At 53.3% G+C, this 26,349-nt stretch overlaps 13 protein-coding genes across 13 annotated transcripts; 6 read left to right on the forward strand and 7 right to left on the reverse strand.

The window, feature by feature from the left end:
* Nucleotides 1–1,278: 1,278 nt before the first annotated feature.
* Z520_01117 (uncharacterized protein) lies at nt 1,279–2,189 on the forward strand (the record flags this gene model as incomplete). Its single annotated transcript, XM_016771635.1, has 2 exons — nt 1,279–1,492; nt 1,549–2,189. 2 exons carry the CDS (start codon nt 1,279–1,281, stop codon nt 2,187–2,189), a joined length of 855 nt encoding a protein of 284 aa, XP_016636774.1.
* A 1,272-nt stretch (nt 2,190–3,461) lies between these two features.
* On the forward strand, nt 3,462–4,121 carry Z520_01118 (uncharacterized protein; the record flags this gene model as incomplete). Its single annotated transcript, XM_016771636.1, has 3 exons — nt 3,462–3,503; nt 3,575–3,841; nt 3,909–4,121. The coding sequence occupies 3 exons, from the start codon at nt 3,462–3,464 to the stop codon at nt 4,119–4,121; spliced, it is 522 nt and encodes a 173-aa protein (XP_016636775.1).
* A 1,017-nt stretch (nt 4,122–5,138) lies between these two features.
* Z520_01119 (uncharacterized protein) lies at nt 5,139–6,807 on the reverse strand (the record flags this gene model as incomplete). The annotated part of the gene is made up of 3 exons (XM_016771637.1): nt 5,139–5,978; nt 6,032–6,514; nt 6,580–6,807. 3 exons carry the CDS (start codon nt 6,805–6,807, stop codon nt 5,139–5,141), a joined length of 1,551 nt encoding a protein of 516 aa, XP_016636776.1.
* Nucleotides 6,808–8,428: 1,621 nt separating this feature from the next.
* Nucleotides 8,429–9,070, reverse strand: Z520_01120 (uncharacterized protein; the record flags this gene model as incomplete). The annotated part of the gene is made up of 1 exon (XM_016771638.1): nt 8,429–9,070. The coding sequence occupies one exon, from the start codon at nt 9,068–9,070 to the stop codon at nt 8,429–8,431; it is 642 nt and encodes a 213-aa protein (XP_016636777.1).
* Nucleotides 9,071–9,445: 375 nt separating this feature from the next.
* On the reverse strand, nt 9,446–10,489 carry Z520_01121 (uncharacterized protein; the record flags this gene model as incomplete). The annotated part of the gene is made up of 2 exons (XM_016771639.1): nt 9,446–10,102; nt 10,214–10,489. The coding sequence occupies 2 exons, from the start codon at nt 10,487–10,489 to the stop codon at nt 9,446–9,448; spliced, it is 933 nt and encodes a 310-aa protein (XP_016636778.1).
* Nucleotides 10,490–11,050: 561 nt separating this feature from the next.
* On the forward strand, nt 11,051–12,676 carry Z520_01122 (uncharacterized protein; the record flags this gene model as incomplete). The annotated part of the gene is made up of 7 exons (XM_016771640.1): nt 11,051–11,125; nt 11,199–11,258; nt 11,327–11,428; nt 11,501–11,579; nt 11,679–11,902; nt 11,974–12,176; nt 12,307–12,676. The coding sequence occupies 7 exons, from the start codon at nt 11,051–11,053 to the stop codon at nt 12,674–12,676; spliced, it is 1,113 nt and encodes a 370-aa protein (XP_016636779.1).
* Nucleotides 12,677–12,951: 275 nt separating this feature from the next.
* On the reverse strand, nt 12,952–14,134 carry Z520_01123 (uncharacterized protein; the record flags this gene model as incomplete). The annotated part of the gene is made up of 2 exons (XM_016771641.1): nt 12,952–14,014; nt 14,064–14,134. The coding sequence occupies 2 exons, from the start codon at nt 14,132–14,134 to the stop codon at nt 12,952–12,954; spliced, it is 1,134 nt and encodes a 377-aa protein (XP_016636780.1).
* Nucleotides 14,135–14,789: 655 nt separating this feature from the next.
* Z520_01124 (uncharacterized protein) lies at nt 14,790–18,211 on the reverse strand (the record flags this gene model as incomplete). Its single annotated transcript, XM_016771642.1, has 3 exons — nt 14,790–14,944; nt 14,995–18,127; nt 18,188–18,211. 3 exons carry the CDS (start codon nt 18,209–18,211, stop codon nt 14,790–14,792), a joined length of 3,312 nt encoding a protein of 1,103 aa, XP_016636781.1.
* Nucleotides 18,212–18,738: 527 nt separating this feature from the next.
* Nucleotides 18,739–19,938, forward strand: Z520_01125 (uncharacterized protein; the record flags this gene model as incomplete). The annotated part of the gene is made up of 4 exons (XM_016771643.1): nt 18,739–18,853; nt 19,008–19,019; nt 19,085–19,850; nt 19,908–19,938. The coding sequence occupies 4 exons, from the start codon at nt 18,739–18,741 to the stop codon at nt 19,936–19,938; spliced, it is 924 nt and encodes a 307-aa protein (XP_016636782.1).
* A 268-nt stretch (nt 19,939–20,206) lies between these two features.
* On the reverse strand, nt 20,207–20,972 carry Z520_01126 (NADH-ubiquinone oxidoreductase 23 kDa subunit, mitochondrial; the record flags this gene model as incomplete). Its single annotated transcript, XM_016771644.1, has 2 exons — nt 20,207–20,603; nt 20,674–20,972. 2 exons carry the CDS (start codon nt 20,970–20,972, stop codon nt 20,207–20,209), a joined length of 696 nt encoding a protein of 231 aa, XP_016636783.1.
* A 309-nt stretch (nt 20,973–21,281) lies between these two features.
* Z520_01127 (uncharacterized protein) lies at nt 21,282–21,854 on the forward strand (the record flags this gene model as incomplete). Its single annotated transcript, XM_016771645.1, has 4 exons — nt 21,282–21,506; nt 21,558–21,575; nt 21,628–21,757; nt 21,808–21,854. The coding sequence occupies 4 exons, from the start codon at nt 21,282–21,284 to the stop codon at nt 21,852–21,854; spliced, it is 420 nt and encodes a 139-aa protein (XP_016636784.1).
* A 231-nt stretch (nt 21,855–22,085) lies between these two features.
* On the reverse strand, nt 22,086–23,601 carry Z520_01128 (uncharacterized protein; the record flags this gene model as incomplete). Its single annotated transcript, XM_016771646.1, has 2 exons — nt 22,086–22,795; nt 22,884–23,601. 2 exons carry the CDS (start codon nt 23,599–23,601, stop codon nt 22,086–22,088), a joined length of 1,428 nt encoding a protein of 475 aa, XP_016636785.1.
* Nucleotides 23,602–24,176: 575 nt separating this feature from the next.
* On the forward strand, nt 24,177–25,517 carry Z520_01129 (uncharacterized protein; the record flags this gene model as incomplete). The annotated part of the gene is made up of 1 exon (XM_016771647.1): nt 24,177–25,517. The coding sequence occupies one exon, from the start codon at nt 24,177–24,179 to the stop codon at nt 25,515–25,517; it is 1,341 nt and encodes a 446-aa protein (XP_016636786.1).
* Between the last annotated feature and the right edge of the window lie 832 nt (nt 25,518–26,349).

The following is a 26,349-nucleotide window of genomic DNA, read 5'->3' on the forward strand; positions in this document are numbered from 1 at the left end:
GTTGGAAACGACAACAGTCCATGTCTCGAAACTTGCGAAGGTTGGTTGGACAGGGCTCCGTCCTTGTTCACCAGGATGGAGGCACTGCCTGTGTCATGCCAGTATTGCGTTGTCTGTTGGGAAAGCAGCCCGCATCTTCTGTTTGTCGAGAGTCTTGCATCATGGCCAAATTGCGACCAAGTAGCCTGTAGTCTGAGCATAGAGGTCATGACTAAAAGAGACACAACTCGAGCAAAAGGGGTCGAGATAGCAGGATTTGCCAAGGTCAACGAGTCCCTCGGAAAGTCATGTATCGGTCAAGCTCATGCGACGGAGGCGTCCCTACCCCGTTCGCCGCTGGGTGTAAGAGTGAGACGCAAAAGGCCCAAGTGCAAGAAAAGAAGACAAAATGTGGTTCAACCGAAGGCCCAAACACCCTAACTGGTGAGGTCTTTCAAAACCTGGATCGAGAGAAACAGCCTTGTCAGGCACCACGAGGGCGACCGACTCCACGAGTTAGAGGCTTTTTTCATCCACGAACAGCCATGAGACGACAAGTCTCCTCGTCATCCGCTGTTCGCTGGTTGCGATCATGACGCGAACGCCGACCACACCCACAGCGTAGCTGGAGGGCGAGCCCAGGTACAGGAGCTGCCGTGGGTCGATATGATTGCGAGTCTGTTAGAGCTCATGGTGGACCGACCTGAGAGATTTTCGCAGCGGAAAGGTATGACAGAAGTAGCGGAGAAGGATAGAGCTTCAGCCACCAGGATGTCGTCGACGTTGGTCTAGGCCCATCAATTACAAGAGGTGGTGGGAAGGCAGGCCAAAATTGGGACGAGCCAGCAGCAGATTTCAGTCAGTGAGAGATGGTCGAGCTCTGACACGCTCTCACATGCCCCAAGCAGCTCGGCTGCAGGTGTTCGGATGGCCATGTTTGATGAAAAGCAGATGAGGGCAAGAAGAAGGCGGAGACCGAATGTTGGTTTGATGACCGAAGCTCGAAAAGAGAAAGACCTCGGCCTCGCACGTGATGGCACTGGAACAAACAGAACAAACAAGGTCCGAGCCGAGGCAATCGGATTCTGGGCGAGGGATGAGTGAGAAACTTGAAGGCCAAAGGTTACATGTAGAGGACGCTTCTGACAAGCACCATTGAACCAGAATTCTTGCTTCGCGACTTACTTCCTTGCTGGCGCCCGGTTCCCTCCTTCTCTAATTCTCTGGATTCGCCTGCCGGGATTTAACAGCTGCAGAACGGACAAAAGTCTACCTATATCGCGGCCGAAACTCGATATCATGGCGTTGGGGACCTTTTCGAATTTCAAGTTCTACAATGTCACGGTTCCGGCGCAATATGTGGTGCATGTCGAGATCAACCGTCCAGAAAAGCTCAATGCCTTTTATGCGCCTATGTGGTTTGAATTGAAGGCCATCATCGAACAGTTGTCCCATGACCCCGAAGTCCGGTGTATCTTACTTTCGGGTGCTGGAGACCGAGCGTTTACTGCAGGTTGGTGGCCGACGTCTAGAAGAACAAAGGAAAATGAGAGCTAAGATGCGGTTCAGGCCTCGATGTAGAGCAAGCAGCTAAAGCTGACAATCCCATCTCATCAAACTTCCCCGATCCCTCACGGAAGGCGACCGTGATACGGAGGCATATACTTGAGCTACAGGAAGTCATCTCGGCCGTCGCCCGTTGCGAGAAACCCGTGATTGCGCTGCTGCATGGGTACACGTACGGGCTGGGGATCGATCTGTCCTCGGCATGCGATTTGCGCTTTTGCCTCAGCGACACCAAATTCTGCGTCAAGGAGGTCGACATTGGGTTGGCGGCGGACGTGGGGACTCTGAGCAGACTCCCCAAGGTCGTGGGAGGCGTGACCAGTTGGGTTAAAGACGTCTGTCTGAGTGCACGACCATTCTCGGCAGAGGAAGCGCTCAAGAACAACTTTGTGAGCCAAGTGATAAAAGGAAGCAAGGCAGAGCTCCTTCAAGAGGGTGTCAAGTACGCCAAATACTTGTCGACCAAGAGCCCTGTCGCCGTCCAAGGCACCAAGAACATCCTCGATGCAGCGTGGGGAAGGACTGTCGAAGATAATCTCAACTACACCGCGGTATGGAACGCGGGCATGGTGCAAAGCTCGGATGTTCAGAGAGCCATGCTCAGCGGCCTCCAGAAGAGGACGCCGACGTTTGAAAAGCTCTAGATCGGTGTACAAACAAGATGAGAACGACTTGTCGCGATCACCGGATGTCTGTAGTAGAGCATTCGTAAACGATGATCGTTGTTAATAGATCGAATAGCCGCTTTGCCCTGAATCACATGGAGGGCACGAGGCTGGATTGGTTGGCAGATGGGCAACAAACAAGTCAGCAAGGCTTTTTTCTCTTGTTTCGAGTTGTTTCTGTGAGGACGGTGGAGCAGTTCGGAAGTCAGCATATGTCCCTGAAGATGGTCACCCAATGGTGACGGGTGCAGAGCAGGGTTCTCAGCTGGAGGGACTCGAGGGAGTACTACTTAGGGAGTTGCCGTTTCGCCGGTTCTTCCGGAAGCGCATGGCTCACGTGATTTGTCTCCCCGAGAATCACTCAGAGCCACTGGTCGTGTTGCCAGGACAGAAAGCTGAAGATGAAACTCGCCAACCCAGCGAGTCACCTAAAAGTTGCTCTGACGCTCAAACACCAGACTCGTTGGCACGATGGGATCAATTCGTTGTGAGCTCATCGCGAGGGCGGAACGTGCAAGGATGAACCTTGTGCACCATTGGCTCTGATGAGAAGAGAAGAAGGTCGCCACAGTGACACCATGCTGTTTATGGGCGCCTGATTGAGATAGCATTGTTACCGAAGCTCCCGGGTGGGTGTGGTTGCTGGATGCCCGAGCACTGTGGGCGCCGTGGGCGCCGTGGGCACCTTTGCAGGGTGATGATTCACCACAAACAGGCAAGGCTACCACCCAGCTACCACCGAGCTGCCTGGAAAATCGAGCCTCACTAGCCTAACGAGCCCGCGCCCAGTCCCCCCAGGTGGGTGCCAGGTACCCTCTGGCTGCTAAGCTTTTAGCAGTTGGTCGTCAATTCCGGGACACCCATTCAGCCAGTGACGTCGTTGGCAAACCAAGGTCACCGGGGTCACCCATTGTTCGCCGCGTCACAGGCCACCAGAGCAAGTTTAGCTAGACGCCCGGGTGTCCCCCTCCTTCTTTTGCCCCGGCATCTGCACAGCTCCGTCACTCAGCAAAAGAAGCTCGAGCTGCCAGTACATCATTCCACCTTCCACTCCGTTCCGTTGCTCTCCACCTTGACCGACAGCTACCTAGTACTTACGCACAACTCTGCCTCCATTACAGCTTTTCTCTCTCATTTTCCCGACCATCTCCCAATTCCTGCACCTTTCCACGAGCACTCGAGTTACAGGACCATCTCAGCCACATCCGAACAACTGTATCGCTTCCGCCAGGCCTCAATCCAGCCGTCAAGATGGTGTCCAAAGCAATCAACCTCACGCTTCGAGCGGTCGAGGTAAGCTCCCAGAGAACTGACTACTAGCCTTGTATGTCTGGCCAGCAGCATCTAACAGACTCGTTGCGCAGTTCGCCTTCATAATCATCATCATGGGCCTCATTGGCAACGTCATTGCCACCGCCTTCGCCGGCAACCCCTCATTGATCAATTACGATATGTTTGTTGCGGCCTTTGGCATGTTCTCGTTATTCTACCTGATATTGGTCGCCTTCAACGACTCGTTCATGGGCCATCCCATCTTCCCTATTATTGTCGATCTCCTCAACGTCATTTTCCTTTTCTGCGCCGCCATCGCCATGGCTGCCGAGCTCCATGTGCATTCCTGCAGTAACAATGTAAGCCCCTCATTCTTTGCGCATGCACTTTCCTCATATCTACACATCCACTCACTGCTTGTAACAGAACTACACCCTCCACAACCACCTCACGAACGGCGCCAACGACAGGGAAGGCCGATGTCGAGAAGAGCAGGCAGCGACCGCCTTCCTGTGGTTTACGTGGGCAGCCTGGATGGCCAGCTTGTTCTTCTCCGTTCTTGATGCTCGCAGTGGCGGTGTCAACCTGAGAGGCCCTGTCCGTTCTAGAGGTGCGCGCCCAGCAATGTCTCAGGTGTAAACATGTGAAGCAGAAGCTTTGGGAGAGGACAAGAAAAGGAGGCTCAATCCTGCTTCTCGGATTCTGCATCACGTATGCTTCGAGACATTCCCAAGGGCTGGCGGGAAATTGACAGCTAACGTTTTGCAAAGTCTAAATACTCCCACGGTATACCCTGCGAGCCACGCGTTTACGATAATTCCAATAAGGATCGACTGCGGCAAATCGGTCTACAGCTAAGCTGGTCTAATCTGAAAGACAAATACCCGGCGTATTATGATTCGCTGCTTTTGATATCTCCATCGGCGTTGGAAACGACCCTCTGTCACTCCCTTTAGAACAGCTGCATTTGCATGCCGGGTAGCCTGTACGGCGCTTTCACCATGCCACATCCAAGCTATGAAGATGAGAAAAAGCTCAAAAAAAAAAAAAAAAAAACACCCGAAGACAATGCGAGGCATGGATTGCTTGCTATGAATTGAATGTGTGCAAGATCTGGGTGTTATTGCAGATGATCCTCACAGATCGAACTGCTCTTAATGTGTATGATACAGCACATGGTTTACTGGTTGCTGCATGACTTAACTATTTGTGATGGGCAAGATACTACCTCGAGAAGTAGTTGTTAGGTAGCAGTAATGCAAGAGAAAAATCAAAATCAGAATACAGTTCAATGACAGCCTGAATCGCTACTGGACATGTTTCCGAACAACAAAACAGTTTAGAAGCTTGCTTGCGAAATCGGAGCATGAGCTTAGCATATTGATTACGAGATACTTCGTACTTTCACATCCACTCAGCCAGTAGGAAATAGTGCGAGACGGCCTCGAATTGGTTTTTTTTTACATGCCTAAGTTAAGTACAATTGCTTGCTGCTGCTGCTGCTGCCGCTGCCCAAATTCCCCGGTTTGTCCCAGACACGCTTTCTTCAACGACACAGATTTTGATATTTGCCAACGTCTCATCAGCAACACCCCACCCACATCTGAAGCCCTCGTGGCCCTGTCGTGATAGCCTCCGGCCTGACAGGCGGCTGGCTTAGAAGTGGATGGGCTGGCTATATGTGGCCATGGCGGCCTCCTTGAATGCCTCGGCCAGGGTTGGGTGAGCGTGGCATGTCCTTGCCACATCCTCACTGCTCGCACCGTATTCAAGCGCTAGTGTGCCCTCTGCGATCATCTCTCCTGCATTCGGTCCGATGATGTGGACGCCCAAGATCCGATCTGTCTCCGCATCACTGAGGAACTTGACAATCCCTTCGGTGTCCAGGTTGGTTTTGGCGCGCGAGTTGGCGGTGAAGGGGAAAGTGCCGACTTTGTATTTGACACCGGCGGCTTTCAGCTCGCCTTCGTTCTGGCCTACCCACGCGACTTCGGGGTGCGTGTACATGACGGACGGGATGGCACCGTAGTTGACGTGTCCATAGCCCTTGGTGATGTACTCGACGCAGGCGACCGCTTCTTCTTCGGCTTTGTGTGCGAGCATGGGTCCGAAGGTGACGTCGCCAATGCATCGAATGTGCGGGATCTTGGTACGGTATTCTTGGTCGATGACTACCCGTTTGCGTTCATCCATCTCGACGCCAATGTTCTCGATACCCAGGCCATCGGTGTAAGGTCGACGCCCGATAGCCACGAGCACAACGTCAGCGTCCAGAGTTTCGTTCTTGCCACCTTTTGCAGCTTCGACCTCAATCTTGACGCCGTCACCACCGGCGTCGCCTTGAGTGACTTTCGTATTGACCTTGAATTTGATACCTTGCTTGGTCAGAATCTTCTGCGCTTGTTTGGCAATTTCCGCATCCATGCCGGGGCCGCCGATTTGACCAAGGAATTCGACGACGGTGACTTCGGAGCCGAGGCGGGACCATACTGAGGCCTGCTCACGCATTAGAATAGACATCTCAGATGGGTAGATGGAACTGGACATACCATTTCCAGGCCAATAATACCACCACCAATAACCACCATCTTCTTGGGCACTTCTTCCAGAGCAATTGCGCCTGTGCTGGTGATGACTTTCTTTTCATCGATCTTCAGACCAGGAAATGGTGTTGTCTCGCTACCCGTAGCAATAACGATATTCTTGCCTTTGACCTCGGTCTCGCCGCCATCGAGCAGGTTGACTTTGATCGTGTGTTCGTCCGCAAAAGATCCCGTCCCTTTAATGTAGTCAACCTTGTTTTTCTTGAACAGGAATTCGACGCCCTTTGTCAGCCCGAGGACAGATTCGTCCTTGGCCTTCATCATCTGGTGAAGGTTGAGCTGGACATCGTTGACGTCAATCCCTCGCTTCTTGGTGTCGTGGAGTATTTGGTGGTATAATTGTGAGTTGTTGAGCAGAGATTTTGAGGGAATGCATCCGACATTTAGACATGTGCCCCCAAGCATTCCTCTCTTCTCGATACATGCTGTCTAGCCAGGGGGTTAGAATACTGGGTCCGGGTTGTCCGCTGGGCCATGGAGCAGGATATGCGCACCTTCAGACCCGACTGGCCAGCTTTTATTGCACCAACATAGCCTGCAACACCGCCACCGATGAATACAATGTCGTATTCTTTGGACTCCGAAGCATATCCCCTCCTTCTTTGCTGGTTCTGGGAGACGATCTGGAAGCTGGGAGCGGTTCGGAGGTTTGCTGGCCCCAAATGCGGAGCTTTGGTCGAGAGGAGCGACCGGCCCGTCCTGGGTACCAATGTCTTGAGCATCTTGAAAGTGACCGTGTCAACGGAGAAGGAGTAGGGGGAGCAATGAAAGGAAGCGACCAAAAGTCGCAAAGGAGATGGAGTCACCAAATAGCTGGGGCGAGGCAAAAGTGCTGAGAAATTGTAGGAGCAGAACGCCGCTGGATGGGAGACGCAGTGTTTCCCGGAGTTGGAGCTCATTCCGAAGATCCAATCGAGTCTAGTGCATTTGAGCGAATTTTGAGAAGGCTGGCCGATTCAGCCTTGTCCCCGGGATGCTCTCGGGTAACTTTCCCCATAATCTTGTTAGCGTCGCAGGAGGGTAATAACACTATGCACTAGGCCGATCTGGGAATAGACTGTTTTAGTCGACTTCCAGTTTCCCTTCCGTTCACTCTCCCATCTCCTCTGCCTCGACCACCTGAACCAACGTAGCTAAACCCTGCTCTGCTTATTCTATTGGTACGAAGCGCTTCTTATGAATGGAAGACGAATCTGAAGCAGCAACATGGACTAAGGAACAACAGTCTGAATGCTCGCTAGCTGCCGATCTGCCACATGCTTCTTGCACTTGTCCAGCTCTCATTATGCCTTGTGCGTCTTTGTATCAATCGATGCGAGATGCATCTCTCAATCTCAACTGGCTTTCCTTGTTCCGCCACTGAGACATTTATTGAGACTATGAGTGGTAAGACACAATCAAAAAAGCCTGACACTGTTTACGCGAAGCATTGCGGAACGCGGTTTGCCTACAGCTGTCGACAACTTAGTTTTTGTCCATTGTATGGATTCATTCTTCTTGGTCTATAAGGACAAGTATTCCTCTTCTTGATACGACGAGCTCACATCCCGTCCCTTCTCACATTGAAACACAGATGGATCCAGAGCCTAGAAATGGCAAACACAAATTTGACACTGACAAAGGCAAGGCTGCAAGCTTCATGGACAGAGCAGTAAGCTTGCCACCCTAATGAGCATAGGACAATGGTTTGCAGAAATGCTACCAAAGACATGGTCGCCCTGCCTCTGGTCTCCGATATGAGACAACACTGCATCGAGACACACATGCACAAAGGCCAGGTGTGCATGGCTGTGAAACAAGCAAATAAACAGATGCATTACAGCAACAATGAGGGATGGCTCCATTTGACGAACTCAAGAACCGTACCCTAGCATAACAATTTTCCAGTCAAATAGCTATTCAGTCGCAGAGCAGCAGGTACAACTTCTTGAGACTTCAAACACGCTGGAAAACCCGTTCTTCGCACTTCGTCAGAACCAGACACTGGAATGATGGCTTCGCAGGAATTAGAAACATTACCGGTCTACTTTATCGACAAGGCCTCCAATACACGGATTCAGCTTCTTACTGACCGAACGACATCATGGGATCAATTCATGGCATGTCTCTTCAACGTCTCGGCCCCCATCGCTGCTCAGATCAAGAACAATTCTTTCCACTGGACCGATCCGACTACGGCACGCCAAGCGTCACAAGGCTTTACGGCTAGCGATGGTCCTTGGCTTTTCCGGACAACGAGAATAGCCCTGAGAGGAGGTGAAGAGTACATTTGGCACTCTGTGTGGCGATTGCTCTTACCTAAAACTTTTGGATGCTTGCGAAGAGGGCGCTGGAGCCCTAGCACTAGCATTGAGATTCTACATACTCTGCAACGTGCTCGGGATGAGGAAGCCGCTTGGAGGTCAGCACAGCCACCTGTTCGGGCGAACACATTGAATACAACACCTCGAGACATCCTTCCAGCTCCATGCTCTGGTCCAGCTTCATTCCGACCACCGTGTCGTGCGTCAGGCCCAGCAGCCCCATGTCAGACTTGGCAGGATTATCAAAGTCCACCTCGAAACTTCCCTCCACCGCGCAATCCCACTCCTGGACCATACCATGCAGCGGACACATATCGTCCTCCGGGAAACCAGGTTGGGAGTCCATCACCAGCTCACGGTCGAGCTCATGCTCAGTATTACGCTCCATATCAATCCTATCGCCCGTCTGCGATGGAGCGCTGTGTTTCGGAGCAAAGTTTCGTTGAGGATGCCCAGCGACCTCCATATCCCCTTTATGGACCGGGGCCGTTTCCAACGCCACAGCCAGGGCCATATCCAGCTCCTTTGCCGGATCGTGATCCAGCACCGGCTCAGGATCGCGTGCCTGTTCCACAAGTTCAAATTCCAGGTCCTGGGATCGCTTCCGTCCGCGCTCCAGCTCTAGCTCCACGAAGAGAAGCGACTCTGTTGCGCGCTTCAACACCAACGATCCTCTCCCCATGGACTAGCGACGTGTATCCGCCTCTGATTGTTGACAGCTCTGATATTCACTGGATACTCCGAGAAGAGGAACTACGGGAGAGAGTGACGTTTGGGCAAGCACCGGTCGTGACCGCGATGGATATGTGGACGGACAAGTCGAAGCCCCGGTATTGACACTGGGTGATGGTTTTGGAATTCAGGCAGAAGCACGGCTGGAGGAGAAGGAGGTCCACTTCTAGAGGGAGCTGTAAGTGTGATCATCGATTCAGGGGGAAACATGGTGCTTAGGAAAAGCGGGGATGAAATGGCTCATCTAAGGGTATTATTGTTAGAGTTCTAGTCTTATCTCGCAAGAGACCAGAGTGTCTGAAGCGCACATTTTAATGTGACAAGCTCACTCCCACGGCACACCGCCCTGCCACAAAGTCATCCCATCCACTCCACCACACCAGGCCAGCAGACCCTCCAGCTCCCTTCTGCATGACCTGTCGCCGAACCTGGCCAACACCTCCGTCCTGAACTTCTCGCCACCGCCCCAGCCCCGCTTCTCCCTCTTGTTACTCAAGCCCTCGCCAGCGCCGTACAGGTCCTTCTCCCAGGCGCCGTAGCCACGCAGCCGATCGCCCTCCTCGATCTCTGCGAGTTTGGCAGGCGTGAAGGGCGGGTTGATGCCGACGTAGACGGTCGATTCGGGAGGGAAGCGCAGGGCGGGGAGGTGCAGGTGGAGGAACCGGGCGCGTTTGAATGCGTGGGAGACTATGGTGAGCTTGGTTGGGAAGTGGAAGGGTCCTTCGATGGGCTGATGGTCCTGCTTCGCGTTCTCGTCTGCATCCTGGGCAGCAGTAATGCTCGGAGCACGCTGCGACGATGACGGTATTGTGGCTTGGGGGCTTTCCCGGGACTGCAGTTGTTGGACGAAGAGCGGGAATTGAATCAGCGAGCAGAGAATGTTTTGGTACGAGTCTGTGGCGTAGCGGTCGACGAAGATGCGCTGTCTCAGGGTAGGCGGCGACGTGTCCAGTCCAAAAAAGTCATGCTCAACAGCGACGTTCTTATAAGGCCCTTTTGTCAGCAACAAGGCTCAATCCATCCCGTCAATGCCGACCATCCCCCTGATCATTCTTCCGGTAGGGCTATCTTGTCGACCCTAGAGTTGACTTACCAAATACCCTTCCGCCTCGGTGAGCGGCGTCTTGTCAGGCTTGGTGGCCGCACCGCTAAAGACCAGAATGGCGTGCTCCCTGTCTTTCGCCAACTCCCTCACCCCGGCCTCGACATGGCTGATATACGTGCCTGTTTCGCCAGCCTGGAAGGGCTCGATGAGCCAGTTGGACTCGTCCTCGCTGGCGGAGGAGTGTGGCCCAGCATGACCACCTTGGTAGATGGCGTGGCAGCAGACGACGATGAGGTGGGAAGGAACAGGCGGCTGCAGAGGCATTGAGAGTTGATGGGAGTGTTACGTGGCGTAGAAGAAGAAGGAGGGATACTGAGAAGGGGGTGAGCCTTGTTAGTGGAAACTCGAGAGATGGACTACGAGGTATATACAGTACCACTCACATACCACTAACGTACCCCCTATTTCTACAGTGCCAGGGGCTCCTCCGCCTAAGGATCCGCCTAAAGATACACCCGAAACTCTATACCTGACGAGCTAGGTACCTACTAGTTGGTATCTCTGGGGCTCTACCAACTGGGTTTAGTGTCGAAAACTTCCATATTCTGTGCATCGCCCAACATCCATGAATACCTACCTAAGGTATGTGGACAGAGCCACCTTCAAGCCACACACATAGGTAGTCGCATTCTCATCCTCTCATCGTCCACCTACTTTCCCACTCGAAGTCCAACACCTTCTCTAGCAGGCTTCGAGTTTGTTCCCTGAACCTGTCAACACAGAACCCCGCGTCGTTCTTGGGAGGACAAGCATCTTATTTTCTTCCACAGACAAAACCTTTTCTCGACAACCCCCCCAATACGCTCCTCCCAGAGTCCCAACAAGATGCGACTACGAGAAGAGCAGCGTTTAGAACTGCCGCCCACGGCAGACATGCACGTCCATCTACGGCAGGACAAGGTAGATCATCACCACCCCGCCCACCCTGTGTTACTTGGTTCCGACTGACATGGTTTTCTTCTCACACTTATAGGTCATGGAATTGGTGGTTCCTCAGATCTTGAAGGGAGGTGTAGATACCGTCTTCGTGATGGTATGTCAAGAGCCAGCCTCCGCCTCCCAAGAGTCTCACTCTGACATTATATTGACCGGTCCTAATAGCCAAATCTACAACCGCCCATCACAAGCGTGGCTCAAGCCTTGGAATACAAGTCTTCTCTGCGGTCCATCGAGCCCAGAGTCAACTATCTGATGTCTCTTTACGTGAGTGGTCCATGGCTGCCGGTGGTGACGGAGGTTCGCCCACACACCGCGTCTAACATCTGAGATACCCAGCTCCATCCCTCCATTACCCCCGAAGTGATCGCAGAGGCTGCAGCCGCGGGCATTGCGGGAGTCAAGATGTATCCCCAAGGTAAGACATGAAGACGTGGGTGGCATTTCACTCCCCCTCCTCCTCCTCCTGCTGCTCCTCCACTATGTCATGGGTATTGATACACATTCACCAATTCAGGCGTGACGACAAACTCCGAATCCGGCGTCCCTGCGGATTTTCTCAGCGCCTATTCCCCCGTCTTCGCCGCCATGCAAGACCACGACCTCGTGCTCAACCTGCACGGCGAGTGGCCCGGTCCTATCCCCAGCGGCATGGACAAGGACATTTCTCTCGAGGAAGCGTTCCTGCCGGAGCTGAAGAAGCTGCATGACAAGTTTCCGCGCCTGAGGTGTGTTCTCGAGGTGAGTCGATACACGCGGTTCTTAAAATCACTTGTGACACAGTCCATTAAACCATTTTCGTTCGTTGTCAGCACTGCTCCACCGCCGCGGCTCTGGATGCCGTGCGGGCTTGTGGTCCGTCGGTTGCAGGAACAATCACCGCACACCACCTCTACCTGACCGGCGACGACAGCCAGGTCGACCCCCTGGCCTTCTGCAAACCCATCCCCAAAACCGCGGCGGATCGAGACGCTCTGATCAAAGCCGCGTGTAGCGGCGACGACAAATTCTTCTTGTGAGTGCTCCCCCGCGTTTTCTCTCCATCAAGAATTTCCCTCCCTTTCTGTAGTGCTATTGCATTGTAATACCTGATTCCCCCATCCCTCCCCCGATGTTTCTAACCCATCTGTTCTACTCTCCTACAGTGGAAGCGACAGCGCCCCACACCCTCTGGCCTCCAAGGCCATTTCCCCCAACAGCGCCCAACCCCCGCCCGCCGGCGTCTTCACCCAACCCTTCGCCACGCAACTCGTCCTCCTCGCCTTCGAAGAGGCCATTTCGCGCGGTGTCCTCGCCGAAGACGCCGTCACGCAGGACCACCTCGAGCGGTTCCTGAGCCGGAACGGACGGCGGTTTTACAAATTGCACGATCCCGACGACAAATCCGTAGCCGGGATCGTGCTGGAGAGGAAAGGCGAGACGATCCCCAAGAGTGTCAAGAGCGAGGATGGCACGGTCGAGATCGGCGTGAGTAAGGCTTCGGCGGAGGTTTTTAGTTTGAGTTGGCGGACGTAGATCTACCTCCTACCCCATGTATGTACATTGAATAAGCAAGGGAAAACTTGAAAGGGGCAGGGATGATAGAATCAAGAGGAACTAGATGCATTCAGTTACAGTTCAATTCAGTTCAATCAGGCAGGCCAGTCAGGCATTCATCCCTAATGTTTACAGAACCACGCGTTACAGGCTTTCGCAATTCGATAATGTCACGCATAACTACTGTCCGTCCATCTATGTACAAAGATCTCAAAGCTCAAAGCTCGTTTAGTTTTTTATTTTCCTCCCCACGTCTACCGCGCCGTAACCGTCGTGGTCACAGTCTCAGTCACCGTCACTGTCGCCTGGGCTTGAACTGGATTGGGCGTGACCGGAATCACGGCTAATCCACCTCCACCCGTCGCCGAAGTCGTGGTTGACGATGTTGCCGGAGAGGGGGTAGCCCCTGCAGGTGGTTCTGTAGTCGAGGTAGTCGAGGTAGTCGAGGAAGTGTTTGGCGTGGCTTGAGTGGCTGGCTGCTCCGGAAAAGACGATGAAGGCGGTACGGCTGCGTCGGTAGCGGTCGCGGTCTCCGCAGCAGTCGAGGTGCTTGTCGATGTCGGCTCTTGTTCATCGGTGGCGGTGCTTGCGGCGTTCGCATCTGGCGTGAGCGTCGTGTATCCACCGATGGGGCCAGTGAATGTCGGACTGGCGGTGACGAACACAATCGTCACGACCCCGGCGGACTGTTGGTCTCCTTGGTCTCCAGCTCCCGTGCTGGATGCGGGAGAAGATTCTGCCACGGCGGTTGAAGCTGTTGTAGGCACCGACCCGGAATCAGTAGTTGACGCAGTAGTGACTTCAGCTGTTACAAACACGGTCTGGAAGATGGTCGTTTGGGCTTGCACCGTGACGGTTGAGGTCGATTGATCCTGTGCTCCGGTCTGCGCTGTATTGGGTTCGATGGCTGTCCCCGTGCCCACCACGCCGGATGTGGAGCCTGCAGGCCCGTCAGATGAAGCTGTCGATTGTTCGGCGGCGGAGCTCTCCGTCGTTGTCGTTGCAACAGTTGTCGTCTCGCTTGACGCCGCCGTTTGAGTGGCCACTTCGATGGTGGTCTGCGTCAACAGGCTGACCAGACTGGTATTGTCTCCTCCCACGCCAACAGCAGGGACCGCTCCATTCTCTGTTCCACTCCCTGTCTGCGCTGCGAACGGGTTGATGCTCGATGTGGTGGTTGGGCTTGCCGCCGCGGCATTGTTCGCCGGGTCTGTGGGAGCTTGCCGTCTCTTCGGCGGCCCGTGAGTCAGTGAGAGAAGGCCGTTCACTACATAGCGTTTCTGTGGCTGGTTCAAACGACGTATTACATTATCAGGCCTGTATTGAAAATCAATTCTGCCGCTGAAAACGTACCGGGAGAACATACCTCTGGATTGGGCCAGCCAATATGGGTGTTAACAGAAAAAAGAGGCCAACGATGGAAATGAAGTTATGCATGACTGTCCAGCAGTATCTTGAGGTCAAGGTGATTGCAGCGGTGTAAATGTAGCTGATGATGGAGGACGATTGATTAAACTGCTTGTTAGAACAACGCCAGCGTATCAAGGAAAACAGTTGATGTGAACAGAACTCCTCAGCTATGCAAACAGATTCAAATGTGAGGGAAGATTGTTTGGGTGCGCAACTGATGCCCAGATACTTCGATGGACCTTTTTGAAGTATCATGATGCGGCGCGTCTCAGATTGGCAACGCAGCGGAGGTGGCCTTTCTGATAGTTCTAATCTGGATCTATGTCTGTTCATTGAAACATGTTTCTTCTATGCCGTGAAACAAACGCAGTGACCGCAAGTCGTCTATGCAGAGAGTGGTCTTTGTTTCCGAGAAAGAGCAGAGACAGGAATGGTTGGTGTTCGGGGGGTCGGAGCAGAATGCTGGCAGGGGCGGAGTTGTTGCCAAGACCGGGCCGAGACAGGACATTGATTGGCTGAGAGTGACTGTGGACAAGGGCGCCAGCCTTGCGGCCTCACGGCCTCGCGCAGGGCCTCGTGCAGAGCCGCCAGCTCCACTGCCCTGTTTCATCTTGCTTCTTCTGTCCCAGGCTCTTGACCTTCTTTCTGGAAAGAAACATGCTGGCTGGACCATACAGGGGCGCTAATGCAAGGCTCGCTTCTCGCTGATTTCTTCAAACGACTGGATCTGATCGCCCACTTCGAATGCTTCCCAGTTCTCAAAGCCCATCCCGCATTCGGAGCCTTTTCGCATCTCCGTAACATCCTTCTTGATGTTTTTGAACGAGTTGAGCATGCCTAGGATTTCGTTAGTGGACATCACAACCAATGCCGCGGAGCGCACTTACCAGTGTAAATCACCTCACCTCTCCTCAAAACTCGGATCTTCTCCGAGCGACGGATTGTCCCATTTGTCACCCGACACCCAGCGATCTTCATTGATCCTTTCTTGATTTTGATGTCAAAGATATCACCAACCTCGGCCTCTCCCAAGACGCGCTGGGTCACAATGGGAGGCAGTTCTGCGCTCACCTTCTCCGTGACATCGTCAGTGACCTTGTAGATGATGTTGTGGTCAAGGATCTGAATCCGAGCCGCCGCCGCAAGTTGCCGTATGTCATTATCAATGGGTTGATTGAACGAGATCGCATAAGCAACTTCGCCGGTCGCAGCCAACCTTTTGATGTCCGACTCGGTCAGACCGCCTGTCCCGCTGTGAATAATATTTGCTCGAACCTCGTTGTTGCCAATCGCACTGACAGCAGCAACCAAAGCTTCTGTGCTGCCAGCCACATCGGCTTTGACGACGAAATGGACAAGTTGAGGTCCAGAAGACTCTTTCTCAATCCAGCCTTCATTGTCCTTGGGACGCCTTTTGTAGCTCACTGACATGTAGCCTTGTTCTTTCTCCCACTCAAGGACCTTGGTCCGGGCTGCTGCTTCCTCTGCGCGTGTTGCGTTGATGGCCGTCATATTGTCCATCTCCCAAGCGGCTTCCTCGCGTTCTTTTCTCACTGCCACCGCGTCCTTTGCTCGTTGCTCATTTTCGGCCTGAAGCACCTCTAACCCTGCCTCGGGATCATCACCTCGCCAGCCATCTATTTGGACGGGTGTACCAGGCGGGGCGGCTTGAATCAATTCTCCTGAATCATTTCGCAGCGTTCGAATACGGGCCCAGGTAGTACCAGCGACAATAAAGTCCCCTGGTCTCAAAGTTCCACGGCGCACAAGGATGGTAGCGACACGACCCGTAGCACCAATTTTGCTTTCGATAATCCAGCCTTCCGCTGGTCCGTCGGTTTCGGCACGGAAGTCGGCAACATCAGATAAGGTAAGGATAGCTTCCTCTAAATCTCCCATGCCTTTGCCTGTCTTTCCGCTCACTGGAATAGCTTGATACTCTCCACCAAAGTCTTCCACAACAATATCGTGTTGCATCAAATCTCGCTTGACTTGTTCAATGTCGGCCTCAGGTTTGTCAACCTTGTTGATCGCCACAATAATCTGGACACCAGCCTCTCGGGCGTGTTTGATGGCTTCTATCGTCTGAGCCTTGACACTGTCGTCTGCAGCAACAACCAAAACAACAATGTCGGTCACAACGGCACCTCTTCGGCGCATCTCCAGAAATGCAGCATGGCCGGGAGTGTCCAGAAACGTGATATTACGCTCTGATCCAGGCATGGTGACGGAGAAAGCCCCAATGTGTTGAGTGATGCCCCCGTGCTCTGTGGCCACCACGTTGGCCTTCCTGAAGTAATCAAGGATAGTAGTTTTCCCGTGGTCGACATGACCCATTATAGTGACAATTGGGGGGCGAGGCGGTAACACCGAGGGATCTTCTGCTGCAGGACGTGGGAGAATATCGCCGGTCTCGTCAATGGTCTTGACAATGGCTTCGAAGCCATAAATTTCCGCAAACATGGCGGAAGTGCTCGAGTCCAAGACGTGGTCATACCTCGCACCCTCAAATCCCTCCTCTTCAAGCTTGTCAATGAAGTCTGGCAGTCGCACCTTGAGTCCTTGTGCCAGCTTCTCGACACTGATGAATTCTGGCAGAACTATCTCTGGTCGTGCTGGCGTCTGCTGTTTCGCGTTCGCTTGCTTTCCCTTCTTTTTCCGCCTAGCTTTTGCATGGTCGCTAAATTCCTCGGCCAGATCGGGGTCAAAGTGGAAATCCGATGATCCTGCCCTGGAGATGCCGCTTCTTCTTGTGGTCGGAAGCTTAGCCCTCCGAGACACCTGTATAGGCTCGTCTTCCTCGATTTCATAAAGCCGAGATCTCCTATCAGGATCTTTGGCGCCGACGGGCTTTCGCTTGCGCCTCTCGTCTTCAACATCCTCTACAAGCTCAGTCTCCACCATTGAAGAGGGTCCTTCGTCAACAATGGCTGGCTCATCCGATCCTTCAGAAACTCTCTTTACATGTCTGTCCCGACTTGTTCTTTGGTCGAACGCTCGTTGCGGGGTACCCAATGAATCAGGTCGCCAGACTGAAGGGTCGTCTGGGGCAACCCTAGTACTTGGGTTTCTGCCAATCCCAGATTCTTGCGGGGCTCGTCTTGGAAAATCTCGTCCAGCGGGTCTCGCTGCTTGGGTCTCTCGCTTGTTTCCCGCCCAGCCCCTCAATGAGGATTGGACAAGAGCACTTGGCGCCTCCGAGGATGATCCAGTTCTTGATGTAAAAGCTTCCGGCCGCCGTTGTTCTCCAGCTGTCGAATCCTCGGTGGCCCGATATTTTAAAGCATTACCTGCCCTCGAGTATGGCGAAAAGGCCCCGGGCTCGTTCTTGCCCGCATTGAAAGTCTCTCCCTTTCCTGATTCCGCAAGTGGCTTCCGCATATGCGAATACCTGAAAAGTGGGCGCTGGGATCCAGAAGTGGCCTCGCGTGAGGGTGTATCACTTCTGCCATTTCTTCCACCAACACCGTTTTCATTGTAATCTCTCCGAGCTCTACTCATTGGGGACCACTGCTGCTGGCCTTGAGGCTGTCCAGGCAGCGATCGAGGATTGGGCGAAGGTTCATTTCGCCGTCTTTCTTGGGACCGCGCTTGTGTGCGGGAAAGAACCTCAGATAGCGAGCCTCCTTCAACTGCAGAGCTATAGCTGGATCGGGGTGGTCCGTTCGGCGGGATTGAGGTTTGAGGAGGCGAAGGCGGAAACAATGAGGGACCGGGGTCTGTATAGACCATTTCGGGCCTTTGTGGACGGGAACTTAGGCATATCGTACACTCTGATCTTGCAGGTTTATTGATGTGGTTGCAACGGCACTTCCAGCCGAGAAGCTCCCTTGCTGGCACCGCTGGCGCAGCAAAATCATCGTCCTCCTCTTCTATACGGGCGGCTGCTGCTCCAGCCGGTCGTTTTGACGCACTAGCAGCCCTGTAAAGCCGACGCTGGGGTCGGAGGGAGCTGACATGGCGAGACTCGGCGGCGTATCGGAAAGCGCAGAAAAAGCAGATGTCTTGACCTTGTAGTAGCTGGCGCAGACTGGTCAATATCTAGCACACTCGAAAGAAACAATAGTTGTTTGCACATACCTTCCGCGTCACTGCCCTGCGCATGCTGATCCGACGTTGCCTCACCCGAGTCGATGATTTTGTCTCGTACCGAACTCAATCGGAGACACGCCACGGCGAGTTCGTATCTACAACTTTTTTGGCGGAGACCCCATTCGGGTGGATCATATCAAGCTACGCGCATGTATATACGGCAGAGTATTGAGACTCGAAAGCGCTGTTCTCTTCCTCACCTTTGGATACCGCACTTCAATTCCGCGAGTCCATGCTCGATTCAAAGCTAGATCGCTATACACAATTGACAAGCAGGCTCCAATTGCCATACTGACTTGCAAGACCCTGTCGGACACTACAGCGAGCGTTGAATACTGCGGATGAACCCTGCGGCAGTGGACAGAGCCAATCACAAGTCAGCGGCCAAACCCGCGACAGCGACGGATTATCGACCGAGGGAGGCTAGCGAGTGACGTGCCCTAGAAGGAAAAGAATCTAATATTGAAATAGTCTGCGTTTAAAACCAAAACGAAGGTGAGCCACAGCTGGGGAGGTCGATTGAGCAGCAGAATCAGAAGATGGGGGATGTTGCCGAAGATATTGAAGCCCATGAGGCTGGAAATACCAGTTGGGTGAGAACCGCCAAAGATCTGTTCGCTGGCGCTGCAGGGGGCGTCGCCCAGGTTCTACTCGGTGAGTTGGCAGGATGAGTTTACAGTGATTTTTGTAGCGACGCTTCTCGCATTGGATTTTCTCGCCGCTCCCTTGGAGGAGCTGACTCTGTCGATGTTGCGCAGCTTTGGTCGTGGTAGTCTTTTCATGATCATACACTAACTCTCTCTCCCAGGTCAACCATTCGGTAAGCTGTGAAGGATTATATCCTTTGGCCCTCTGTTCATCAATTTCTCACGAGGAGTTTCTTAGATATCGTCAAGGTCCGCCTTCAGACGACAACTACCTACCCTAGCGCCTTATCATGTGCATCATCAATCCTCCAAAATGAAGGACCCTTGGCATTCTACAAAGGCACGCTCACTCCCTTGATCGGCATAGGGGCGTGTGTCTCCGTCCAGTTTGGCGCCTTTCACTATGCTAGACGAGCGTTCGAGGAACAAAACCTGCGTGCCAACCATCCAGCAGGCCTGTCCCATGGTCAATACTATTTAGCAGGAGCTTTCGCTGGATTAACGAACTCTGTTCTCTCTGGCCCCATCGAGCATGTGCGTATACGTCTACAAACTCAACCACATGGCGCCGCTCGCCTATACAACGGTCCCCTGGACTGTATCAGAAAGCTGTCTGCACACGAAGGTGTCCTACGGGGTCTCTACCGCGGCCAAGCGGTCACACTCTACCGGGAAGCACAAGCTTACGGCGTCTGGTTCCTGACTTTTGAATATTTGATGGAACTAGAGCAGAAACGCAACAATGTCCGCCGCGAAGATATCTCTTCAGCAAAGGTCGCCTTCTACGGAGGGCTTGCTGGTGAAGCGCTTTGGATCGCTAGCTATCCTTTTGACGTGGTCAAGAGCAAGATGCAGAGTGACGGGTTCGGCAAGGAACAGAGGTATAAGACCATGAGGGATTGCTTTGCGCAAACGTGGAAGGTTGACGGAATGAGAGGATTCTGGAAGGGCATTGGGCCGACATTGGTGAGGGCGATGCCTGTCAGTGCGGGTACCTTTGCAGTGTAAGTTTCTCCTCGATTTTCGTTCACATATTTATCGTGGCTAACGTAAGCGTCCAGAGTCGAGTTGACGATGCGCGCGTTGGGATAGAGGCCGCGATCATGTTTGTGCCGTGAAGACCGAGAGATAGGAAAATATCATGTTACAGGTTCGAGTGCGAGCCTTTTAAGCTGGCGTAATATTGAGCAAATCGAGCCGATCGAACAACATGAAGCACCACAGCGCGTGAAAACAGCCTCTGTCAGATAAAATGCAATTTATGGTGATTCCGCTGCAAAGCCACTCTCTCCTTCATGCTGATTCACAGCTTATGTACAATTTGAGAATGAGCGCAAACAACAGCCTTGTAAGACCACTTTTATCTGTATGGTGCATCCGCTCTTGCCACCGCCGCCAATTCGGGTTCCCATTTGTCGCCGTTGGCAAGCAATTTCTCTTTGTTGTACAAGAGCTCTTCTCGATACTCTGTTGCATACTCGGCGTTGGGTGTCTCCACGATAGCATCAACGGGGCAGCTCTCCTGGCAAAGACCACAGTAGATGCACTTTGTCATATCAATGTCATAACGGGTAGTCCTTCTCGAGCCATCTTCTCTTTCTTCGGCTTCAATTGTGATGGCTAGGGCGGGGCAAATGGCTTCGCAAAGCTTGCAGGCGATACATCTCTCTTCGCCCGAGGGATAGCGCCTCAGGGCGTGCTCGCCTCGGAATCGTGGTGAGATGGGCCCTTTTTCGAACGGATAGTAGATTGTGTAGCTGTAGCCACACCGTCAGTATAACATCCTGCAGGTATTTTGACCTCCAACAACTGATTGTTCGGACATACGGTGGTCTGAAGAATTGTTCCAACACCACATACATGCCCCTCAGCATCTCGGTGAGAAGAAAGTAATTGCTAGCCTTGTCCATCATACCCTCGCCCTCATCGAATCTTTTTGGTCGTGGGAGTCTATAGCCCTGCGGCGGAGGGCCCGAAGGTAAGGCATTTCTGGGACTTGAAGAGTGAAATTGAGCTGTTGTGGCGGCACGGAGGAAAGGTGATCGTTCTGCTTGTCGCAGGATGGCTGATGAAGCCGACAATGGCCTGGCGACGAGCCGCGATGCTGGACGAAGTGACGACGCCATTGTCCGTGGAGGTTGCAGACTGGCAATTGACGATGCGTGGCGAGCGCAAGAGAAGAGGCGTGGTACAGGATGTAATTGAGAGCAGAGCCCGTGGAGGTCATTGATGCGGTAATGGGATTAATTGCAATGTGATTGGTTGGCTTCACGTGACTCGAACAAGCTCTTCCCTTTCCGAAGCTCGCTGCACTTGTCTGCATCTCCGTCCAGAAATTCAATCATTACCTACAACCAGCGAAAGGCTTGTTCCCGCCTCCCCAGCAATTGCCTCTCTTCTTTACCTCTACCCATTCACTTCAGCTCACGGTCAAGATGATCCGGGCAGGTGCCGTCAGAGCGCTATACGCAGCCACAAGGACCCAGGTGCCCCGACAATTACCTGCTTTCCGATCTCGAATCTCTACCTCCCTGCTGCAATCATCAAGAGTTACTCCCTCCTTCGTTGTTCCAAGCATACGATACTACTCAGCGCCTGCCGGCTTGTCGAAAGAGGAGGTGCAAGGGAGGATAATGGATCTATTGAAGAACTTTGACAAAGTGCGCACCCGTCGCTCGTGTGATGGTATTGCAATTGCTAACATGGGGCAGGTCACAGATGCAACAAAGGTAGCATCACTTTGCGATGTGAGTTTGAAGTTCTGCTGATAGGTTACTTTAGATCAGCGGCACGGCACACTTTCAGAATGATCTTGGATTGGACAGCTTGGATACCGTCGAGGTCGTGATGGCCATTGAAGAAGAGTTCAGCATCGAGATCCCAGACAAGGAGGCTGATGCTATTCACAGCGGTATGTTGTGCCGACCATATCTCTAGGATCCCTTGCTGACAGCCATCAAGTCGACCAGGCAGTCACTTATATCTGCGCCCAACCTGACGCACACTGATGCGTGTTTGCCGGGCGCTGGGGGTTGTCGGTTGTAGACGCGGTTCAAGAATCACAAAAATATCAAAGCACTGTACATTTTCCAGTGGTGAGGAAATGGATTGCCCTTGTACTATCATCACACAAGACTAGATCTACCGGATCTCCACGATGGTCTCTGAACAAAACCACGCATTTCTATCTTCTTTTGGTCTATATTTACATCTGTCGTGTGAAGACCCATGGCTATTGGTCAGACAACTCCAGACTTCCTCAACTCAGCGACTTCAGCGGAGTTATACCCGAGCCCCCCCAGAACCTGCTCGGTATGCTCACCCAGCAACGGTGGTTTCAGCCTCACATTCATTTGTGCTCCTTCAAACTTCACGGCAGGTCCAATCAACCTGAGCACTCCATCTCTTGCTGCTTCAAAATTCTCGACATCGACCACCATATTGCGGGCTTTAGCCTGAGGGTGCTCCAACGCCTCGACCACATCGTTAATCGCACCATATGGCAATCCACTGCCTTCAAACGCAGCCATCCACTCATCCTTCGTCTTCCCCCGAAATTTGTCCTGCAAAATCCGATTGATCTCCTCCCTATGCTCGACTCGCCCGTCATTCGTACTGAATCTCTCGTCCTCGCCTAGGCCTGTGATTCCCATACGCCCGCAGAACCCTTTCCACTGTCTATTGTTGTTCGCCGCCACGTACATCATCTTCTTATCTTTGGTCTCAAAACCTCCATAAGGTACCAAGCTGGGATGCTCTAGACCTAGTCTCTTTCCTCTCCTTCTTTTCTCGGGGCCTTTATCAACGTCCAGATTCAGACTCGCTAATCCCACATTAATGAGCAAGCTCAGGCTGCTCTCAAATAGACTCCCTTCAATCAAACAGCCTTTTCCAGTGACATCCCTCTGATGCAACGCCGCAAGGATGGCTCCATGCGTGTACAAGCCCGCTGCGAATCTCTGTTAGCCTATGCCCGACAGTGAGGGACCTTGACAACAAGATTAAAAGGAGCAGTCTGTGAGAAGAAGGGGTCATACTGCACAAGTCGGCCATTGCAACACCAGGTTTCGACGGAGGCCCGCTCCCTTCACCCGTGATGTGCAGCAACCCGGCCTCAGCCAGCGCAATGGCATCATACCCAGCTCGTTGCGCACTGGGGCCCGTAGGACCATACCCACTGACGGCGGCGTAGATCAACTTCTCCCCTTTTGCTTCACCCATGGCCCGCTTCAGCTGCTCATAACCCAAGCCCATCCCCTCAATTTTCCCCGGTAAGAAATTATGCACCACGACATCCACACCACCTTCCCACTCTCTCGCGAGCCTTTCCACAATCTCCCTCCCCTTGGGGTCCTTGAAGTTGACCGTCACGGACTTCTTGTTCCGGTTCACGGCCGCAAAGTACAGGCTCATCAGCTTATGCTGGTCCTTCCACTTTTGCGACTCGTTGTGCGTGCGCCATTGCCGTGTCTCGTCGCCCATGCCAGGCTGTTCGACTTTTAGGACTGAGGCGCCGTAGTCTGCGAGGATTTGCGTGCAAAAGGGTCCCGCGAGCACACGGGTTAAGTCGAGGATCTTGAGGCCCGAGAGGGGGAGACGGTTGTTGCGTTGTTGTTTGCTAGGAGTGCCGGTGGACAGTGTTCTTCGTATATTAGGTGCCCATGGTGATGTTGTAGATTTGTTTCCCAGCAGGTTTCCAGCATGGAGCTTTGCTAAAGCGTGCCGTCTGGGTACCAGACGTGTTGGTCGTGTCATTGTGGACGAAGCATCGAATCCAGCGATGATACCCTCCAGTCGTCCTCCTCCCCTTTGCAGCCTTTGTCACGATACCTTTTGTGGGAGTCTGAGATTGGATAATTGAGTTCGTTCAATTGCTACCACTCCGACTTCGGCTTCTACCTCCCGTTTGCGAGTGGAATGTAACCCTCAAGCACAAAATGTGTGCGCTGGGGGAAACTCCGTAACTGGGGCTACTTGGGGTAAAGCCCACCAGCCATGCGCATACGGACCGAGGCTGACGAGGCTGCGTGAGGGGGCAGAGCAAACAAGTACCTAGGCCGATTGTCTAAACTCAAAACTTCGAAATGTTCAAGACCTGCCAGACCCCTTTGGACAGTCAAGACGTACAAGCCGCAGATCTAGTCTGGTGTGGTCACAGCTTGAGGGAGTGTATGCATGCTTTGCCAGGGTGGGAAGTGGCTTCTCATCAGTTCACACACTTTGTGACAAATAAATACGAAGCAACTGGCTCAAAGACGGAGAAACTGTAAGCATTTTGGGCAGAAAGGTTCGAATATTCATCGCATGTTTCGGCGCCGCGGTCTACCAGCATGGCTTCTAGAAAGGCGGTAACGAATGTGCTTCGTGGGATTGAGAGAAGAACGAGAGTAACGCCAATGCAAAAGGCATCCCGCCACCATCCTCACCGCATATCGTCTTCGACATTCTCTACAAGCAGCCTGGCTGCCGCTCGCGGCACAGAGTACCTCCAACTCCACGATCCAGACCTCACAGAATCACAGCGGACGGTGCGTGAAGCCATCAGCAAAGTATGTGCGAAATTCGGCGATGAATACTGGCTCGCCGCGGACCGCGAGCACCGTTTCCCCACAGAGTTCCAACAGGCCATCGCCAAGGACGGCTGGCTGGGCATCTGCATGCCCTCGGAGTACGGGGGCAGCGATCTGGGAATCGCCGAAGCGGCCGTAATGGTGCAGACGATCGCGGAATCCGGGGCGGCGTACGCGGGCGCGAGTGCCGTGCACATGAACATCTTTGGGTTGGAGCCCGTGAGGAAGTTTGGCACGGAGGAACAGAAGAAGAGGATGTTGGTGCCGTTGATTGAAGGGCGGGAGAGGGCGTGTTTCGGCGTCACGGAACCGAATACCGGGTTGGACACCTTGAGGTTACAGTCACGAGCTGTCCGGGACGGTGACGCCGGTGACTTCTACCGGCTGAGCGGGCAGAAGATATGGATCTCCACCGCGCAGGTGGCGGAGAAGATCCTCATCCTGGTGAGGACGACGCCGCTGGACGAGGTCAAAAAGCCCAGCCAGGGCTTGAGCTTGTTCTACACGGATCTTGACCGGAAACAGGTCGAGGTGCGGGAGATCCCCAAAATGGGCAGGGCAGCGGTGGATTCCAACAGCCTGTTCTTCGACGGCTGGAAAGTGCCGAAGGAGGATTTGATCGGAGAGGAGGGGAACGGGTTCAAGATGATTATGCACGGCATGAATGCTGAGAGAATACTGATTGCAGCTGAGGCATTGGGGACAGGGTTTGCTGCGTTGCGAAGAGCCGCGTTGTATGCTGGCGAGCGGGTAGTGTTTGGTCGGCCTATTGGGAAGAACCAGGCTATCCAACATCCCCTGGCAGAGAGCTGGATGGAGCTCGAAGCCGCCAGACTGATGATCTACCAGGCCGCAAGGATGTATGACGCCGGGTACGAGACGGGAGAGTACGCAAATGCGGCCAAATACTTGGCTGCTGAGGCCGCTTTCCGGGCCTGTGAGAGAGCCGTGATGACGCATGGTGGAATGGGGTACGCAAAGGAGTATCATGTCGAGAGGTACCTGAGGGAGATTATGATTCCCAGACTGGCGCCGGTCAGTCGAGAGATGATCAAGAACTACATCGGAGAAAGGGTGCTTGGCCTGCCCAAGTCGTACTGAGGACAGGGGACAAAAAGCCATAATGGACAAAGCTCGTGCATTTGGATAGACCTGGGATCCGGGGACCTTGACGAGGTACATTCTGGCCAATTCGTGTTCAGAAGCGAATCAACTTCCATCGTTGCTCAGCATCAGGACGCACATAAGACTAGGAGGAGAGGCAAAGGCACCAAAGTCAATGGCGATAGAAGCTCACACCAGCTGTATCGGTCCATAAGGACGAGAAGCAGGGCCAATATCGACGAAGACTATGGAGATCAGGCAGACTCGCACAGCGTACCGGATGCAGGCCTAACGTTGACGCACTGTGGGCGGGAGCCTTCCACTGTCCTGACGTATTATCCAGCAAACCATCTGTCGCGCGCGGAGAAGTAATAATGAGGATAGACCAATGGCGCGTCCTCCGAACTGTGCCTCTTGGTGATAGTCATCGCTACGAGGCCGAGAGCTGCGTGAGATGGAGCCGGTCCAGCTGATTTGATGAGGGAAGTTGGCATGCAGCCAATCGGAGATTTTCTAGAGTTGCACAGCCTTGCGCCTGCGCCTCGCTGCGCCACAGCCAATCATCATCCCATATCCATCTGCCCAAATCCGCCTCGCCTCTTCACTCTTCACGCATCCGCCGTGCTATGCCAATCTCTTCCATCATCTCGCGCGGATTCGGAAATCTTCCAGAACATTGGATGAGAATGGCTCATATTGCCCTCTCATACGTTCGTGGAGAGGGGCGTCAGGCCGACGTGTATCCTAACGGGTTGTTAGACATGGGGATGCACGCCACCTTGAACACGTATCGGGTCCTACGTTGATCAGTCTTTGTCGATCAAGGCAT

The sequence above is a fragment of the Fonsecaea multimorphosa genome (genome assembly GCF_000836435.1).
Source record: "Fonsecaea multimorphosa CBS 102226 unplaced genomic scaffold supercont1.2, whole genome shotgun sequence".
In the NCBI taxonomy this organism is placed as follows: domain Eukaryota; kingdom Fungi; phylum Ascomycota; class Eurotiomycetes; order Chaetothyriales; family Herpotrichiellaceae; genus Fonsecaea; species Fonsecaea multimorphosa.